Source organism: Terrapene carolina, unplaced genomic scaffold (genome assembly GCF_002925995.2).
Source record: "Terrapene carolina triunguis isolate 2854851 unplaced genomic scaffold, T_m_triunguis-2.0 Scaffold84, whole genome shotgun sequence".
Lineage (NCBI taxonomy): Eukaryota > Metazoa > Chordata > Testudines > Emydidae > Terrapene > Terrapene triunguis.
The window spans coordinates 39,003,994-39,022,975 of NW_020664435.1; the positions used below are offsets into that span (position 1 = coordinate 39,003,994).

General features: G+C 40.4%; 1 protein-coding gene across 1 annotated transcript in view; it reads left to right on the forward strand.

The window, feature by feature from the left end:
- Positions 1-18,982, forward strand: part of PLXDC2 (plexin domain containing 2) — a 254,133-nt gene that overhangs the window by 220,335 nt on the left and 14,816 nt on the right. Inside the window, exon 12 of the mRNA XM_029911008.1 lies at positions 8,384-8,544. Within this exon, the coding sequence (XP_029766868.1) occupies positions 8,384-8,544 (161 nt within the window). The remainder of the gene's footprint in view (positions 1-8,383; positions 8,545-18,982) is intronic.

Genomic DNA, 18,982 nt, shown 5'->3' on the forward strand with positions numbered 1-18,982 from the left:
AAGCTGAGGGCCTGCTATGGAGAATACCAGCCCCGTTCTCTCATAAAAGACAGGGGCTCATAGGGTGCAGCCGTGCATTGGCCAGGTGAGGCATTAAATGACCTAACAACTATAGGTCTTTAGAAGTCTCCAATTTCTGTGATTCCATAATAATTGTGTGATTAAAATCCTTTGTCATGTGTGATTATGGGACAAAGGGCTCATCTGTAAAACTTCCATAGCTCAGCAGTTTCCATGTAAGGTGCAAGGGTACATTTCCATCTGCTTTGAAAAAATGATTATGAACCCCTCAGGCCAGGCCTGTTCTTTGTCTGTACTCTCTGTCATTTCTGCTTATTTTAGTGTCTCTTTTTAGGATCAGCACTCTGGATTGTGAGCTCTTTGGTGATCTGACCTGTCAGTTGAAGCGTGTGTAAAGTCCCCCCCCACACACACACACTCTTTGATGCTATATACATAAAATAATAATAATGTATTAACATATTTTTATATTCCTAAGCAAGTATTGGAGAGAGCTTGTTTATTAAGAACATTCGGGTATTACTATTGCTTTTGCATTAGTATTAATAATACATCATACTGCATGGTTTATCAGCCATCACAATCTCCATGCTACAATCCATTGCTTAAAAATCAAACCCAATCCTGAAACATTCATTTTTTCATCCTTGCTCATGCAAATTGTGCCAATCAGAGTTCTGTCATTGACTTCAAGGAAAGCAGAAACAAGCCTAAAATCAGCAAAGACAAAACCAACAAAACAAAACAAAAAAACCCAACCTGCACCAAGTGGCATATTCACACAAAGTCCCTGAAAAACGCTTTGTAAGTTCTATTTCTTTAACATTTAAATTGCTATAGGACACTAACTCACTAGTTCCAGAGATCAGTATAAATATGTGACGGTACTCTACCACCGTTAGGGCCTGATGCTACTACAATTACTCATGTGAATAGTCTTTCATTCATCTGAATAGCCCAATAAAATCATTATTTTAGAATGATCGTTAATAATACATTATAGCATTGCCACATGGCCTAACAGCAAATGCATTTTTAAAGCACTCACAGGAAAACAATTTCAATGCCCATCCTGTATTCCTTTGTTATGAAATCAGGGCCTGATCCTGCAAGTCTACTCATCAGAGTAGTCCTTCTAACTAGTCACACTAATGCCAACAGGAGTTTTACCGTTGGCTTTAATGGGGCTAATTAAGTCAATAAGGGTTATAGCATCAGCCCTCAATAATTTTAAGTGGGACTCATACTGAAATAAAATTTCAACCTTAATTTTATTTTTTTAAAGACAGGTTTTGTTTGGGTATTTCACTGTTTGTTTGGTTGGTTTGGTTTTATTAAGAACCAAAAGTTTAACTTGGATTAGCTCATAAAATACCCATGTTGGGGACCCATAGACAGATCTCTGATAGATCTTGTGGGGCCATCAAACCCGGGCTCCCCTCCTGCATGTTTCATAGCAAGCCCACAGAATGGGATAGAATCATAGAAATGGAGGGCTGGAGGGGACCCCTTAATCCAGCCCCCCTACTCCGAGGCAGGATTATATCTGAGAGGGATATGGGAGTAGTCGACAGTGGAGCAGGGGAGGAGGAAATCTAAGAGGCTTTTGTCCACAAAGAAAAATTTACTCTCTTATGTTTTGTGTGTAGAAAATTTTAAGGGTTCACAATGTTTAATGTGGATTAAAAATTTCACCTTTTTTGCCCCTCTACATCTCTCAAGGTCTTCTGTGTCCCCTCCAACAATCCTGTCGTTCCCCACACCTCTCCCAAATTCCCTTGGGGCCCTTGTGCCCCACTCCATATGGCCCACAGGCGGTAGCAGGAGATCAGTTTATATTGATAAACTTTTAAACATTATTTTTAAATGCCTCAATATATAAGTGAAGAAGAGTTCTGTGTGGATGTGACTGGGCCATAGCCAGGAGTAACTGGAAAAGGAAAAAAAAAAACAAATAAAAAAAAATGCATCCTACCACTTTCAGGCAGACATATCTGTACAGCTATATTGGGATTTATGAGCAGGGCTTTTTGCAGCCTAAAATATAAGGGCAAACTGATAAGAAGGGCTGGCTTGCTTCAACTGGGGTCTAAAAAAGCAATGCTTAACTTACAAAATCTCTTGCAAACAAAATAACTCCTAGGTGTAGCTCCTCAGTTCTCCTTGCTTCCTGGTCTGGAAGTTCACTAACTCTGTCCTGCAGGGGTGGGCAGACAGGGCTCCCACTGAAAAAATAGTAGTGGACCTTCAGGGATTTTCCCTCAGCCTTCCACTGTCTCCTCTTTACATTTCTGCTCTAATGAATTCCTAGTTAGACCCTTCCCTTCCTTCCTCCATTACTGAGGGGCAGGTGCTCTCACAATCTCTCTCTATTATAATAATAGCATAGTGGAAAGCTTGCATAAATCTGAACTATGGAGCAGATCTCGTAGGACGTATACCATAGTACTGTCTGTCATGTACACTGTTCTATGGAGCTGAATGGTTAGTGTGCTATAGGGATGCGAATGCTATAAATACAGCATAATGGGTTTTACAAGATGTGCATACCACTGCCAGTTTGGCCTTTTTTTTTTTTTTTAATTAAGATTTTGAACACATTCTTGCAAAATTCCCATTGACTTCAAAAGGAGCAGGGCAGGTCTCTTTATAATGCATCTTTGAGTCTCTCTGATGTCTTTCTACACTAGAATGTCCGAAGGAGCTAATCGGACCATAAGTCATGACATAATCTAAAATCAAACCAGATAGTCTCCATGTTTTTAAAATGTGTTTTTAAAGGTAAAATTCCAGTTATGAAAACATTTTTGATTTTCACTCATTATCTGTATAGGCTTGTCTACACTTACAGCACTGCAGCAGTGCCTGCTGTAGCACCCGACATAGGTACTCCACTTCTCCAACAGGTAGTAGCTATGTCAACAGGAGGGCTTCACCTGTCAGCATAGCACTGTCTACATTCGGGGTTAGGTTGGTATAACTATGTCTCTCAGGGGATTTTCCACACCCCTGAGCGATGTCGTCATACCAACGTCAGTTGGCATTGTAGACCAGGGCTTCCTTGGAAGACCTTCCAGCAGCAAAAGAGGAGACTGGAATGAATTAATATTTAGCTCATTTGTGTGTTTGCTTTTTAAAAAGCATGTAATTACCCACTGTTTCCTTCCTGCTATACAGTCCATAAAGAGAAGCAGACTAGCCTGAACATATGAACACACTCCTTTTGTTTAAGAGTTATACTAGAACCATTTTTGTTTGAGTAATTGGGTGAGCTTGCAAAGGCCTTATACTCAATTCAGTGGCATGTCTCTGTCTGTCAGGCCATCTAATCAATTCAAAAATTTCCGGGAATGTTCTAGGCAACAATAGCCAGAACCCTGTGGATTTGGGAGGAACTTGGAAAACCAAAAGGTGGGAAATGGGGGACACACGAAGCCCCTGCCAGCTCTTCAGCACAGCCAAACCTCAAGCACCTCTGCAATTTTCTGTAGGACAAAGAACTGATTGATGGCACCCATTAACACCTTCCAGCCTCTCACCTCTGCCTATCCTCCCAATGGAGTTTTAGCATGTTGACATCCTGAATGGCTTATATCCCCCAGACAGAAAGAAGAATAAGGATGGAGGAGAAAGGGGACATGAAGAGATTGGGGACCCTGATATGGAGGGAGGGTAGAATGGGGTGCACAGAACCTTTGGTGGATGACAGGTTGGTAGAGGGGGAAGAAGGACATACAGAGCCCCTGGTAAACCAGGGGAAAGGAGGAAATGCGGGGAACAGGAGTTATTAAGGTTCAGACCGAGCCCTTGGCATGGGAAAAGAATGGGGGACCCTGCTACTGGTGGAGAGGGGAATGGAGACAAACAGAACACCTAGTGATGGGGGAGATTGGGGGCCCCTGGTAAGGAAGGACATGAAGGGACAAAGTGGACTGAGGTGCACACAGAGCCCTATCCATGGGGAGGAGAATGTTGGATTCTGAAATGGGAAGAGGAGGGAGTGGGGAACACACAGAACCTTTGGGGGGGGAGAATTGGTATGGAGATTAGTTAGTATGCAGAGCCCCTGCCATGGGATGAAAAGGGGGACTGGAGAGCATGGGGGAAGTGGAAATGGAAGGGCACACAGAACTCCTGGCAGGGGAGTGACTGGGGGGAGTTGTAAGGAGTCCCTGAAATAAAGGGGGACACACAGGGAGTTCGTCGGGGAAGGAGGGAATGAAAGGATGGAAGGAGCCCTTGGTGTGTGCCATAAACTCAGCCTACACAAGCTATGACGTGTGTGACCCTCTAGTAAACAGAACATGCTATCTATAACACCCACCACTGGAGCAAAAGAAAAGGAGAGTGTGAGGGAAGCTCATTCGTGAGAGCTGCCATCAGGAAGGGATTGGTCATCAAGACAAATATCCTCCTTACAGGTTTAGCCTTGCCTGCAGCAGGAGATGGGCTGTGATAAGCTTAATAATGTTTTTGCACCTGAAAAAGATTCCAGGTCATCTTTCTAGCATTCCCCTCTGTGGCTTTTTAAAGACCTGTCCTTGATTTATGGCAGAGGATATTTTCACAGTTGACAACATTGTTTATTGTCTGTGCAAACAGAGTGAAATCAATTTCTCTTCAGCATTCTAACACTGAGGTCAATGAACAGAAGTTTGATTATGGAAATCACTAGTCACTTACACTTGTCATTTAGAAAACCATGTATTTATATTTTATTATTTTTTGCATTTGCCATTCTGATCATTATTTCAATGTACTTGGAATACTTTACACAATGGGCTAGAAGAAATACTGACAGGCTGCTATCATTTGGAGTCTCTCATTTACAAATCCAGGTAGTAAATACTGACAGTGTATCAAATTAAAGGGATTAGTTTGATCTGGTCCCTACTCCCTGGCTAGGACCTTTCTTTCATATGTCTGTAGAATAGGATAGTCCACAAAGTAATGATAAAAGTACTTGTCAGGCATAAATTGCTCAGAAAATGGGTGTAAATGGTCAAGTAAATTTAACTTGTGCTAATCCAGCATTCAGTGGAAGAGCAAAGGAGTAGGCAGTTGTAAAAGGAAAAGTAACTATTAGGGAGCCAGTTTATGAATCCTTTACTCCTACTGATGAGTCAATGGGACTGTTCGTGCAATTAACTGCTCATCACTGCAAATAAAGGATTCACAGTCTGGCTCAGGGCATGTAACATAAAAGCAGGCCTCTCCTGCTGGCCTCTAGATAAATTAATTGGTGTTTGCACAGTGCTTTGAGCATGTAAAGCGTGTACAAGTACTAAGTATTATTATCCTTATTACTGTGTATAAACTGAAAATTTCAGTTTGAGCTTTTATAATTCAGTCTAGTCACAGGTGCAGGCATATAGCCATTTTATAAATGACTTAGGGCCTGTTTCTGTCACTCTAACTCCACTGAGTTGTACTTTACACCATGCGTTGGCCCATTGACTGCCTGATGAATTATACAGCGGCACCACAGGGTAAAACGGCCCTATCTAGAGGAGCAGGGGAAAGTTGAATGATTCCAGATTCTCCCTTCCTCCCACAAATTTGCTCCTGTGGCTAGATCAGCGTTTCTCTACGTATTTACCATTGTGGGCCGCATATGCAGCTCTCTATGTGTTATGTGGGCTGCCTCCAAACAATATATAGACTACCTGTATGGCCCTGAGGCTGTCACATGGGTCGCTGCTGTGTGCTGATTGGGCTGCAAATGGCCTCCAGCTGCAGGTTGAGAACTACTGGGCTACCTTAAATTATCTCTCGGTAAAGCCATCTTCCTTTTTCCACTGGTCCTGTAATGGCCCTGAGGGCAGCCAGTCATGGGAGCAACTCACATCTGCACACTTCATCTGGTGTACTTGTGTCATAAGGAAAGATGGCAGAATGGGACCCATGGTAGTAAAAAAATTGTGCAGATGGTACAAAAATTAATACACAAGACCCCTTGAAATGTGGAAAAAAATGTGATTAGCATAGCAATTTTGAAATGTATCTGCTGCTAGCTGTGAACAGTATGAATAAACAAAGTTAATTCAATTTAAAGTGTGCTGAAATGGCTAAGACCCCACAACTTCTTTTTGTTGTAGAAGCCCCCCACTCCTTGTAATGATGTGGGGGGCCCAGCTCTGTTCCACTGTACTCGAGCACATTTGTCTCCTAACCTTTCTTTTCTGCCCATTTTCTTTCTCTCTCCCATCCTCTTCTGCCTCTTGTTTCTCTTTCTCTCATCTTTTACTTTCTTCTTCTTGTGCCTGGCTTTGCAACACCCCCAGCCCCGTAGGCTACAAGAAGGTCAGGTTGGGCCTGGGCCCCATGTGCTCTTGTGGTTGAGCTTAGTGCTGTGAAAGCGGAGGAGAGAAGCTTAGGCTGGTCGACTGCTGTCTGAGCCTGCAACATGTGAAGTGTTCCATAGCCAGCTGCTGCAAGACCTGGAAGAGAAGACTACTGGCTTCCAAGGAGTTGCTTTACCTATAGCCACAGAAGCAAATCTGTGGGAGGAAATAGTATCAGACGTTCATGCTCTTCTCCAAGATCCCAAGTTAGGGCAGCATTTTAAATTCCTTTCTATGGTTTTGCTTTTGTACCTCTTGCTGTATACAGTTTGATTCCATCTGAGAGTACTACTATGCATGAACATGTGTAGCTGGAATCATGAGAGTTAGCCATTCACCCTAAGTGCTCAGCTGGTACCGTGACAGGCATCACTGTGAGAGAACCTAGCTAGATAGTCCCTTTCCTGGTCTTTTTCAATTTTCCTTGTCTATGATATGTTTTGAATGATCTGTTGACCAGCTGGTGAATGCTAAAAGATCATGTACAGTAGTTATTACTATTTTTATGTACCATTTGTTTGCAGTTCTGCCTGAGAGGTACTAGGTGCTTTTCAGGCACATGAGAAGGTGCAGTTCCTGCCCTGAGGATCTCATCAATTAAGGACAAACAGATACATCCTAGTCTGGGAAAGGGAACAACAAAAAGGATTTCTATACAACTCAACAAGCATCACTATAGGCAACATGACAGAAATGTGTTTTGGAGAGGGGCTTAAAAGTGAAGGGTCCTTGTTAATGAGTTCAGCTTTCAATTGCATAAAAACAAAACAGAACTGTCACTCAATCAGTTACCACAATATATATAGAAAAGAAACAAGAAGAGGGCAGCTTTGGAGTGATTCAGAAGCCCAGAATGGGGTCACATGAAAGCAGATGACATAGGTGATTGTTCGAAAGACTGACAAACAGGCAGACAAGGATGGGAACACTAGCACCAACATTAGTTTTTGTATGCAAATCATGTGTTCCAATGGGTCTTAAAACTAATTCAGGGCTTCTGAATCATTCTAAGGCCTTCCCTTTCTTCTTGTTTCTTTTCTATTTACAGTATGGTAACTGATTATGTGTGAATTCTGTTTATAAGCAATAGTAGCTGAATAACCTACTGTTGATGTTTGAAATTGCTAAAATTCTCTGGGGTGCCCAAAATAGGAATCAGACTCACCCAAGTGCAACCAGTACCACCAGTGACAACTAACTAACTTAGTAAGACTCTTTCAGCATGATGATAACACTGTTAAGCAGACTTTCAATTGGTTGATTTATCTGGGAGTAGTGGTGTTATTTGCTTTAGGGGATATATACTCTGGTATGTCTTCTTTCCCCAAGGCAAATGTATAATACAACAAGAGACCTATCGGTATAAAGTTTAACAAAATGATCAACTTCAGTAATATTTGTACTCCCTTCATACTAAGATTAAAATATTTGAGGGTCATTTAACATTCATTTGTTACACTTTTGCAATGTGATTCAGTTGCACAGGACTTTGGGAAATCATTCTCCAAGCTAATGAATCAGGCTTTCAGAATGTGTTTATTAGCTACCCCTCACCGGGAACTGTGACATCTCTCAAATTGAAGCTTGCAAAAAAAAATGACAAAATACATATTTCAAAATGTATTCAATTAATATTTGATGTCTGTAGGACATCTGTGATAGTTTTTTGGGAAAATCAAAGTCAAATTTTGTTCTTATGTAAATTCATTATGTAGATAATTAGGAACTTTAGAATGTCCAAATTACTTTCAGAAAGAAGGATATTAATTTTGTTTATTGAGCTAGAAATAATAAAACATTTGGAAATGTCATTTCATTAACATTATATGAGTACGCATATGGGGGATAGGAAGATGTAATTTCTTTCTGCAACTTGGGCTAATGAGAATATTAGGAAAATGTAGGACAGAGAAAACAAATGTTCAATTGTCATTTTAATAATTTATTGTAGACAAGAAGAAATAATCTCTCTTAATCTCAAAACAGTTGCCATGCTAATAAGTATTCCATGCTTGTAGCCTCTACAGATGATAGCGCTGCAGAGAAGAAAGGTGGAACTCTCCATGCTGGTTTAATTGTTGGAATTCTGATATTGGTCCTCATTGTAGCAGCAGCCATCCTTGTAACAGTCTATATGTACCATCATCCAACGTCAGCAGCTAGTCTCTTCTTTATTGAGGTAAGTCAAAGGTGCCATGATGGGTCACTAATTCTGTTACTTGTTTAACATGATTATTCAGTCTACAGAATAGTACTTTCTAAGCTAAAACTATAGACTATTCTTTGAATCCTGATTGGTACTAGCTTTAATCTGTAATGTTTATAGAATCTTAAATACATAACCCATAAACTGCTGCTATAAATACAGTCACTTCCTCCACTCCTCACAGCACCCCTTTTATTTCAAGAAAGTAGGGTTTTTTTACACAATGTGTATTCAAAGGCTATATGCAGTAATTTCAGTTATCAGTCATATTCACAAAATCTCTTGCTATCTTACATTTTACTCACTTAAATAACATTTTGTCACTAGATGTAATGGTAACTGTGAAATAGATGCACATTGCCATTTTATTTGTGAGCTTGTATTTATTTTTTAATCTGCTTATTTGTCTAGTGTAAAAATAAAAGAATATGTGCTCTAGTAAATTCTGCAAAATGCCTGACCTATGGCAAGTTTAATAACACTTGGGGTAAGCCAGACACTTCTGCAACAGATTCATTTGTTGAAATCCTTTAATGCACTACCTGACAGTATATGACAATATGAGACTAGAACATTATCCCTAGTGCAGGTATTTGTGGCTCCAGTATATTGTGAGGATCTGCCCTCTGCTGTGATAAATATTTCTTTCAGAGCACAGCAGAGTTCATCTGTATCAAGCTAAATATATACTTGCTATACAAAAAAGAAAACTGAGACCATGCATGAAACCAACTTGCAGTGTTGGCCTACTTTTAAGAACATGGATAATATAATAATATATGGAGATATACCTATCTCATAGAGCTGGAAGGGACCCTGAAAGGTCATTGAGTCCAGCCCACTGCCTTCATTAGCAGGATCAAGTACTGATTTTGCCCCAGCTTCCTAAGTGGCCCCCTCAAGGATTGAGCTCTCAGCCCTGGATTTAGCAGGCCAGTGCTCAAACCACTGAGCTATCCCTCCCCCTAAACTTGCAACAGATAACAATAAAGATGCATAACAACTGGAAATATCATGAAGGAGGTACCTGGGGATTGCTTAGGTCGAAGATAAGCCAAAAGGGTCTGGATCATTGATAAAACATTCACTCTTAGTAACAGGGGCATGAATTGAAGTGTAAATTAAACATGGCTTCATCTTTAAAACTACTTTATAGTTAAATAGAGAACTTACATGCAAGAGTAGTGACATAAATCAAAATGAAATGCTTACAAGTATTTTGAGAGCTCAGGCTATGTAACTACATTAATCATTTGGGATCAGGATCCAAATAACAAACTCCGGTATTTTTCATACATATCTAAGTGACAGACTGAGGCAAATTTCTGTTGGCATAAGTGAACCCAACTCCGCTGAAGGAGCTGTGTCCATTTCCGTTAAGTAGAAAATGTGGCCCACTGTATTTTTCACTAGCTTTAATTGGCCCTGGCATGGGAAACTTGTTTATCTGTTAACGGAAACTTCCAAAAAGACTTGATTTGTGTGGCAACACCATTTTCCAAAAGGACAGAAACAAGGTACTGGCTAACGGTAAAATGCATATTAAAAGGGGGTTTCTGAGGTGCGTAGTTACATGGTCCAAAGCAGAAATTCTACCAGTTAACAAATTATTATTATTAAACATTTGTATTATAGTATAAATGTACACAGTTCTCCCTGGAACAGTAGAGCCATCTACTACATAATATATTTACTGTCACCAAAAGTGAAGTAATCCCAGCATTCAATGCTAATGAACTAGCTTACTAGTTTTCAAGACAGGCTGTTAGAAAATGTGGTAACATGATCTTTCTATCCTACCCAAAATGAATAAGATGCATGAAAATAAGGACAGTTATTGGTATGTAAGCATGGGTATTGTGCCAGGAAGGGGTAGGCTTTTGGGGTCAGTTTCATGATAACAGGTAGAGATGTTCCTTGAACACTGAGACTCAGACTTGCAGAGTATTTTTATTGATTTTTTTAGGTGCTTGAAAATGAGTAGAGAAAAGGATTATTCTGAATTTTAGAACATTACCACAGCTTTGGAAATATAATAGCAAGTATCTGCAGCCTCCAGTATAGGAGAATGCTGTTGCTTTCTGAAATGCAGTTGGTTCTTGCACTGATTGCTTCTATTGAGTACATTTTTATTGTTTGATGTTTTCAGATACTTTCATAATTACTACCACTGATCATTTAATTTCACAAAGAAAAACTATAAGTAGTTTGGCCAGTTCAGAAAATGCATTCATCCTTCTCACCTGGTGCACAAGGGTATGCACATGCAACTCCCACACACGGAGAGGAGAATGTATCCCCCTAAGATTTGCTTTTGGAAAGAACAAAAGTGCATATGTGGGAGGGAATGTAGAGGAAGATGATAAAATATAATTGTTATATGGAGACAATATATACAAAAACATTTACTCATTTGGTTGTAGAAACAATACCAAAGGTTCTGTCAACATAAAGATTCATGACTGGGAATAAGACAGATTTCTGAGTAAGCGATGCTGGTAGCACAATGATGTAAGGGAATCCTTGTTAGAGGGAGATTTGAGACCAAAATACCCAGTCAATAGGGTTGGCAAGGTTCTCCAAAATAGCCAACTTACCTTATTTATTGGAGATGAGTAGAATAGAGATCTGGTGTTAGTATTGTAGAATATGGATTGAGAAATGCTGCCACAGGCTTGATCAAATAGCATGAAAGAAACCCCACCCCCTCCCCCAAACACACACGCAAACACACACAAATGTTAGGTAAAATAAGAGTAGTGAATGGGCGAAAAAAGTTGTTTTCATATATTTTGTATGACTTAAAGCACAGGTAGGCAGGCAACTTCTTCACATAATTGTATCTGAACAATTGACCTATAACCAGTCTGCTTTTCCAGAATTGGTGTTCCTTGAGCAGAGAGCATGAACTGTACCTCTTTGCCTTGAGTGGTGGTTCAGTCCTGGGTGAAGGTGAAACCACAAATTCATTCTCATTTGTCATACTCAATCAAGATTTGAATCTAGGTCTCCAGAGTGAAGGCTAGTCAATGCAATAAATAAATAGCCAATGTACTGATGCGGAGAGAAGAAAGAGAGGAAGTGGACCTGCCTTTCCTATGCTTATAAAAACAAGCAATCTTATTGAATGTAATGATAACCTTTGTACAGAATTTTTAACCCAAGTTATAGAATTCTGTAACAGAAATGCAGAGAATCCACTATTAAGTGCTATAGGATGATCTTTTAATTCTCTATGAAGTATGTAATTTTATACTAGATTCTGTAGGTTTATAGAGTGACTGACATAGAACCCTTTGGTTTTAGCCTTAATAAATGCATAAGACTTTTTCCTTGAGGAGGGTATTTGTGTCTGGAGTGGGTCTGAATGCTGTGACCCAGAAATTTTGTGCTTGTCAGTTAGGAAGTCACAGATGGGCCCCTTTAATTGGAGTTTGTATATATAGCTACTTCGACTTGTTTGATTACATACTAAAATTATAAGTTGTTCCTGCAACATAACGCAGCTGGAAGAGACAGCAGTGTGATTTCCATTTGCAGTCTATATATCATTATGCGGGATAGCCAATCACCCCACATAAACCAACTGCCATGTAGCATCTACTACGACTGGACCCAGTGACACCTGTACATACTCTTTGTTAGCAAAGACAGGTTTCATTTGCTACTTATACAATGGTTCTTCGAAAGAAGACAGCACACTGCAATTCATTTTCAATAACCAAAGCATTTTATTATTCATTGCTCTTCATTATAATATCCTTTCAGAAAACAGGAAACAGTCAAACACCAATTTTTCTATATGTTTCCTTCATTGACTCTCAGAAGGCCTGTCAGATTACCATCTATTTTAATAGCAAATATTCACCATAACAACAGATGTATAGGACAATCTCTGCTGATGTTTTGTTAGCTTGTTAATGTAATGAACCGAAAAATATTTTACTCCTCTTTTAAATTTGTGTTTTGAAATAGAAAATGTTTTATTTAAAAGTGGAATAATTTTGACAAGTTTGAGGAAATGGTAATTAAATAACAAATGCAATACTTAGTCGGAGTGTAAATGGATACGTCTACACTACGCGCAAGGGGTGTGATTCCCAGTTCACGTAGACATACTTGTGCTAGTGTTCATCTGAGCTAGGATGCTAAAAATAGTGGTGTACCTGCGGGAAGCACGGACAGCTGCAGTGGGAGCACAGCTAGCCGCTCTGAGTACAAACCCACCTGAATCCCATAGGTATGTACTCAAGGGAGTTAGCCTGTGTCACCAATGCTGCTGCCCACGCTACCATGGCTACACTACTGTTTTAGCAGGCTAGCTCAGAGGAGAGCTAGCACACTTATGTCCCTGCAGGCTGGGAATCACACCCTTAGCTAGCAGCGCAGACATAGGCTAAGTCAGCAAGAATTTGACATCATTTGAAGGGATGGGAGATTCTTGGTGGAGATTTTCGTACTGGCCAGCAAGGTCAATTTTCACTACAAAAGAGGTAGTTACTAATCAGTCATTTCTTCTTATCACATATTAATGAATTTGCAGATATTTAATAATCCTCAGTATATTTTAGAACAGGGGTAGGCAACCTATGGCACGTGTGCCAAGGGCGGCACGCAAGCTGATTTTCAGTGGCACTCACACTGCCCGGGTCTTGGCCACTGGTCCGGGGGGGCTCTGCATTTTAATTTAATTTTAAATGAAGCTTCTTAAACATTTTAAAAACCTTATTTACTTTACATACAACAATAGTTTAGTTATATGTTATAGACTTATAGAAAGAGACCTTCTAAAAACGTTAAAATGTATTAGTGGCACGCGAAACCTGAAATCAGAGTGACTAAATGAAGACTCGGCACAGCACTTGTGAAAGGTTGCCGACCCCTGTTTTAGAATATATCTAACAACCAAGTACAGAGTAATGGCTTCTCAGCAATGGACTGATTATAAGAGAACTTCATAGAATGAAAATTGTGTATCAAGTTCCATGGCTGGCTTGCAAATTGTCCACTCAGATGGCACTGCACTTTTTTCCACCTTTTGGATTGGAGGAGAATAAGTGTATCCAAATGGAGCAGGGAACCCAGAAAAAGAGAGCAGCAACTATGTATTAGTAGTGGTTTCTATGGTAACTATGTTTGGATCCTTGCATGTTTTCAGGAGGGAATGGGTAGAGAGAGAAGGATTATTCTAGGCAGCATGGTTCCTTTATAGTTCCAAGCTGGAACACTTATTCACCCTCTTGGAAGTGGTAGTTCATGTTTATTATTCAGGAGAAAAGCAAACAGTGAATATTCTGAGCTGGATTGCTGCCAAAGGAAAAGAGGACAGGGCAATTAAAATAAATTTCTTTGAAGTAGCACACATGTAGCTAACATTTCCATGTCAGATAATGACATGATAGAAAACAGAATACCTCTTGTGTCATTTCCCAGAAAATTAGGGGTTTTTTTTCACCTTTTGACTGGAAACCCAGAATTCTACAATAATGGAACCTACCCTACAGCTTGTAGTAATGTTCTTACAGCACTGGGAATCATTACTGTGGACCACAGTAGTATTTCTTTTAAAAGAGAAGGAATTGTCTAGAAGTATACAGTATTTTAGACATACTGTAGAATAAATACATAGAAGTTGATGGAGATTCTTGGGAAATGCTATTCCAAAAAGATTCGTCCAGGTTGTTCCAACAGCCACCAGCAACATTATCAAAAAAGAAACCAGAAAAAGGTCAAAGCCAGAAAGTCCACCAGAGATTGTAGTAATACCAATGCAAGAAGAACGTACACCAGAGGTTGGCATACAGTCTTACAGCTGCCACTAATTCTGGAGATGGTAAAAGAACAACCCTAGCTCTCACTTTCTTCAGTGGAAAGACTCCCTTTGAAATCAGTGGATTTGGATGAAATCCTAAAAGAGCATGTCAAAGATAATTCATTACATGCCAGATTCACAGCTAGTATAAACTGATACAGCTGCAGTGAACTAGAAGGGGCTGTGCCAGTTTATACCAGCAGAGAATTTGGCACTCAATTTTACAATAAACAAAAAAGATGAAGGGCTAACTCCTGATTCCATTGATACCAGCAGGAAAACTCACATTGAATATTGGTAGTGTATCTATGTACCAAAGCACTTTTGAGTAGTCTTGTAGCTGTACAATTAATAAAAGGTTATACACACACACATACACACACCCCTCTGGTCTCTGCACTAAGAACTCGTCTACACAGAGGGGTAATGCACTCTACATAGGGTGTGATTTCTTAAGTGCTCTAACATCATGCATTTTAATTGGTCCATGTAGACCCTGTTGATGTGCACTAAAGGTTCCCCAGTGCACTTTAGCATAGCGCTGTTTCAAACTGCACAACTTTAAATTACATTAGTGCACACCAGCAGGGTCTACACAGACCATTTAACATGCATTATGTTAGTGCACTTTAGAAATCACAACCCTGTAGAGCGCATTACCCCGCTGTGTAGACAAGCCCTGAGTCTGTGTATTTTAAGTTGTACATTGGTTACGTTACTGAGGTTGATTAGCAAAACACTCTCTTTTTATGTAAGTGCACAGAAAAGGATGAAGCTGAAGTATGTTTTTCTCTGTTTCATCATTTGTGTGTCTTATGGCCATCATACTGCATGCATGAGAGCATACACACACTCTTTTTTCATTCTTTTTGAAAACAAACCAAAGTGCCAAAGGAAGGAAGCTACAGTCTGCAGGGGCTAATTTAACTGGGTCTACATTCTTAGTGGAATCCTAGGTTTCAACAAATTGTATGCTCAAGACAAGAAAAATGCTATTAACTTCAAAAGAAGCAGGGGTCTTGAGATTTCTGTGAACTTTTCCTTAGAGTATGAAGCAAAGTAAGTGCTGAAGTGTTTGTACTTGGTTTATTGAGCAGGGGAGAGGGCTAGCTCAGTGGTTTGAGCATTGGCCTGTTAAACCTAGGGTTGTGAGTTCAATCCTTGAGGAGGCCACTTAGGGATCTGGGGTAAAAATTTGTCTGGGGATTGGTCCTGCTTTGAGCAGGGGGGTGGACTAGCTGACCTCTGGTCCCTTCCAACCCTGATATTCTATGATTCTATGAAAACATATGTTCAGTTACACTTGGAACAGAAAATAGATATTGAACTGATAGTATGATTTGGGTGTGTATTTATTAGTTAACTAGCCATGATATCTCTATCATTTATACGGAATGGTGTCAAGGTAGTTGTGACGGGTTGGATCACAGAAACCCCCTTGGGAGCTGCCACCTAATGTACCAAGACTACTTCTATTCCTGTTCTCCCTGCCAGCTCAGGACTTCAGCACCCTGTCTTGCTGAGCCAGACACTCCCGTCTGCTCCAACACAGACCCAGGGTCTGAATTACTTGCCCCAAAGCTGCAAGTTTATCTGAAAACAGCTCACAGAAGTGTGCTTGTCTATAGCACTCAGATGCCCAACTCCCAATGGGGTCTAAACCCAAATAAATCCGTTGCACCCTGTATAAAACTTATGCAGAGTAAACTCATAAATTGTTCACCCTCTATAACACTGATAGAGAGATATGCACAGTTGTTTGCTGTATTAATACATACTCTGAGTTAATTACTAAGTAGAAAGTGATTTTATTAAATACAGAAAGTAGGATTTAAGTGGTCCCAAGTAGTAACAGACAGAACAAAGTAAGTCACCAGGCAAAATAAAATAAAATGCGCAAATCTATGTCTAATCAAACTAAATACAGACAAGATCCTCACCAGTTCCAGAATGCTCCCTTTTACAGGCTAATCTCCTTTTAGCCTGGGTCCACCATTACTTGCATCTGAAGAAGTGAGGTTCTTACCCACGAAAGCTTATGCTCCCAATACTTCTGTTAGTCTTAAAGGTGCCACAGGACCCTCTGTTGCTTTTTACAGATTCAGACTAACACGGCTACCCCTCTGATACTTGACCCCCCTGTAGTTACTCTCCTTTGTTCCAGTTTCCTTCCAGTATTCTGGGAGGTGGAGAGGCTCCTTCTTTAGCCAGCTCAAGACCAAAATGGAGGGGTCTCCCACGGATTTAAATAGACTCTCTTGTGGGTGGAGACCCCCCTCCTCACTTCTATGCGAAGTCCAGCTCCAAGATGGAGTTCTGGAGTCACCTGGGCAACTCACATGTCCATGCATGACTCAGTCTTTACAGGTAGAAGCCATTGTCCACATGGTATCTTGTATGTCTCCAGGAAGACTTCTTATGTGGATTGGAGCATTCCAGGATGCATTGTTCCCCAAATGCTTCCTGATCAGGTACTTAACCTTGCGAATTTCTTCCTAAAGAAGCTGACCAAATGCCTCACAAAGCTTACTTAGAAATCAAGCAAGTATACATAACTTTGAAGACACAAATGGTGCCTACATACAACTAGGATGAACATAACCAGTAGACCATAACCTTTACATAGATATGTTACATGGCATATGTAGCAAAACCCTATTCCAGTTATATCATACATACATTTATAAGCACACACCCCACATAAAGCCTTATGGGGCAAACTGTCACAGTAGTTTCATAATTTTTCAAAAAAAATAATCCTTTTTTTATTATGAATCATTTGGAAGATTGAAATTGTAATCTGACACCTCTCTGTTTCTTCTTCTCTGCACTGTATTCAACACGCATTTCCTTGTTTGTTAGTGTTGGACTACTCATAATGAAGTGCTATAGCGCTTACTTAGGGGATTATGACATATGGAAAGTTTCTATCTCAAAAAATAAAATCTGTATGTGGTCAAGTGGAAAGAATTATGAACTTTTCAAACAAAAGGACCCCTCCTGTTCTCATTGACATTTCAATGGGAACAGGCCCCAAACCAAGAAAAATGTTTATTACAATATGGAGCCTATTTACTTTTACAGAGTCCCTTTTAAATAAAACATACATAAAACATAAGGAGTAAAGATGTATTATCAGTGTAATAGAGGAGATATTGCCTGCTCGGGTCCTTTTTTAAATTATTGTTAAGATCTTTTTTCTCCTCTTGGAATACAAAAGTAAAATGCATTTTGTTGCCAGGGATACTTCCTTTTGAATCAGGTCACAAATTGATTCTGACCTTCAAGAATTCCTTCACAGTGTCTCTTGAGAATAAGGAATGTTGCAGCAAGATGATACTTTAAACTCCCCCTTTGCTGGAGTTTGGAGGATCCTTTGGAGGATAATGCACATATAAAGACTGATATCTTTCATATTTGTTTTAACAAGACCAAAGCTCACATTAGGCGCCTTAAATACAACAAAATTAATGAACCACAATAATAGTTAGCTATAACACAATTATAAAATTAATGTATCCACTAATCTATGTAGTGTAAAATATACTGCAGTCAGGATCTAAGATTTGTCTGGCAAAAAATCGGGCATGATGTGCCAATTATGGTGGATTACATGCTTGTGAATACAAGAACACATGAAACAGATTAAATTGAAGGGTGTGCTGTATAAAGATTAAATAAACATATAAAGAAAACATGGTTCAGGAATTTCTGAAGTTGCATTTGAATGAGGTTATATTGCTCTCCTTGTAACTTGGTTGATTCAAATGTGAGCCTTAGAATGAAAGGGACTTATGCGTGAAGGACAAGCCTGACAAAATTAAGAGGTAATATGTTAGATGATATAAATTAGACTGTCTTGTATCCAGACATCTTTACCCTACTTGTTCCCACTTACCTGTGTATAAGGCTAAATCTATACTACGCAGCATGGGCGGCAGAGGTGTATAGTGTCAGTGTAGCTACACGCCGCAGTGAAAAGCAGGCTCCATCCACACTGCCACGTGTAGCTACCCATGTCAGTGAAAAGCTCTGGCAGAAGGGAGGCAGCAGAGAAAGGCTTCAGCAGTTCCCTACAGCCAGAACCTTTCACTGTGATGAGGAAAGGAAGAGCTGGCAGGGAACTGGCAGAGCCTTGGAGCCTTTCCCTGCTGCTGGTGTCTTTCACTGCAGCAGGGAAAGGCTTAGCAGCAGGGAGCTTCTGGAGCCTTTCCCCGCTGTCCCCCTCCCCCCCACCAAAATAGCATTGCTAAAAATAGCAGTGTAGATGGGAAAGCAAGGAGAGAGTGTACAGGGTATGTACTTGGAGACATACTCACACCCTCCAGGCTAGGGTTACCATATCTCATAAATAAAAAAAGAGGACCCTCCACGGGCCCTGGCCCCGCCCATTTCCCCACCCCCAGCCCCGCCCCAACTCCGCCCCTTCTCCACCTTAACTCTGCCCCCTCCTCCCTTCCACTCCCAGCCAGGGGGAAAGGGTTGCCCCAGTGCTACCGGCTTCAGGGTTTGCTGGGCAGCCCTCAGACCCTGCGCCCCCAGCCGGCGCTTCCCCAGCGCAGCTGGAGCCCGGGAGGGGAAGCGCCCAGCCGGGGGCGC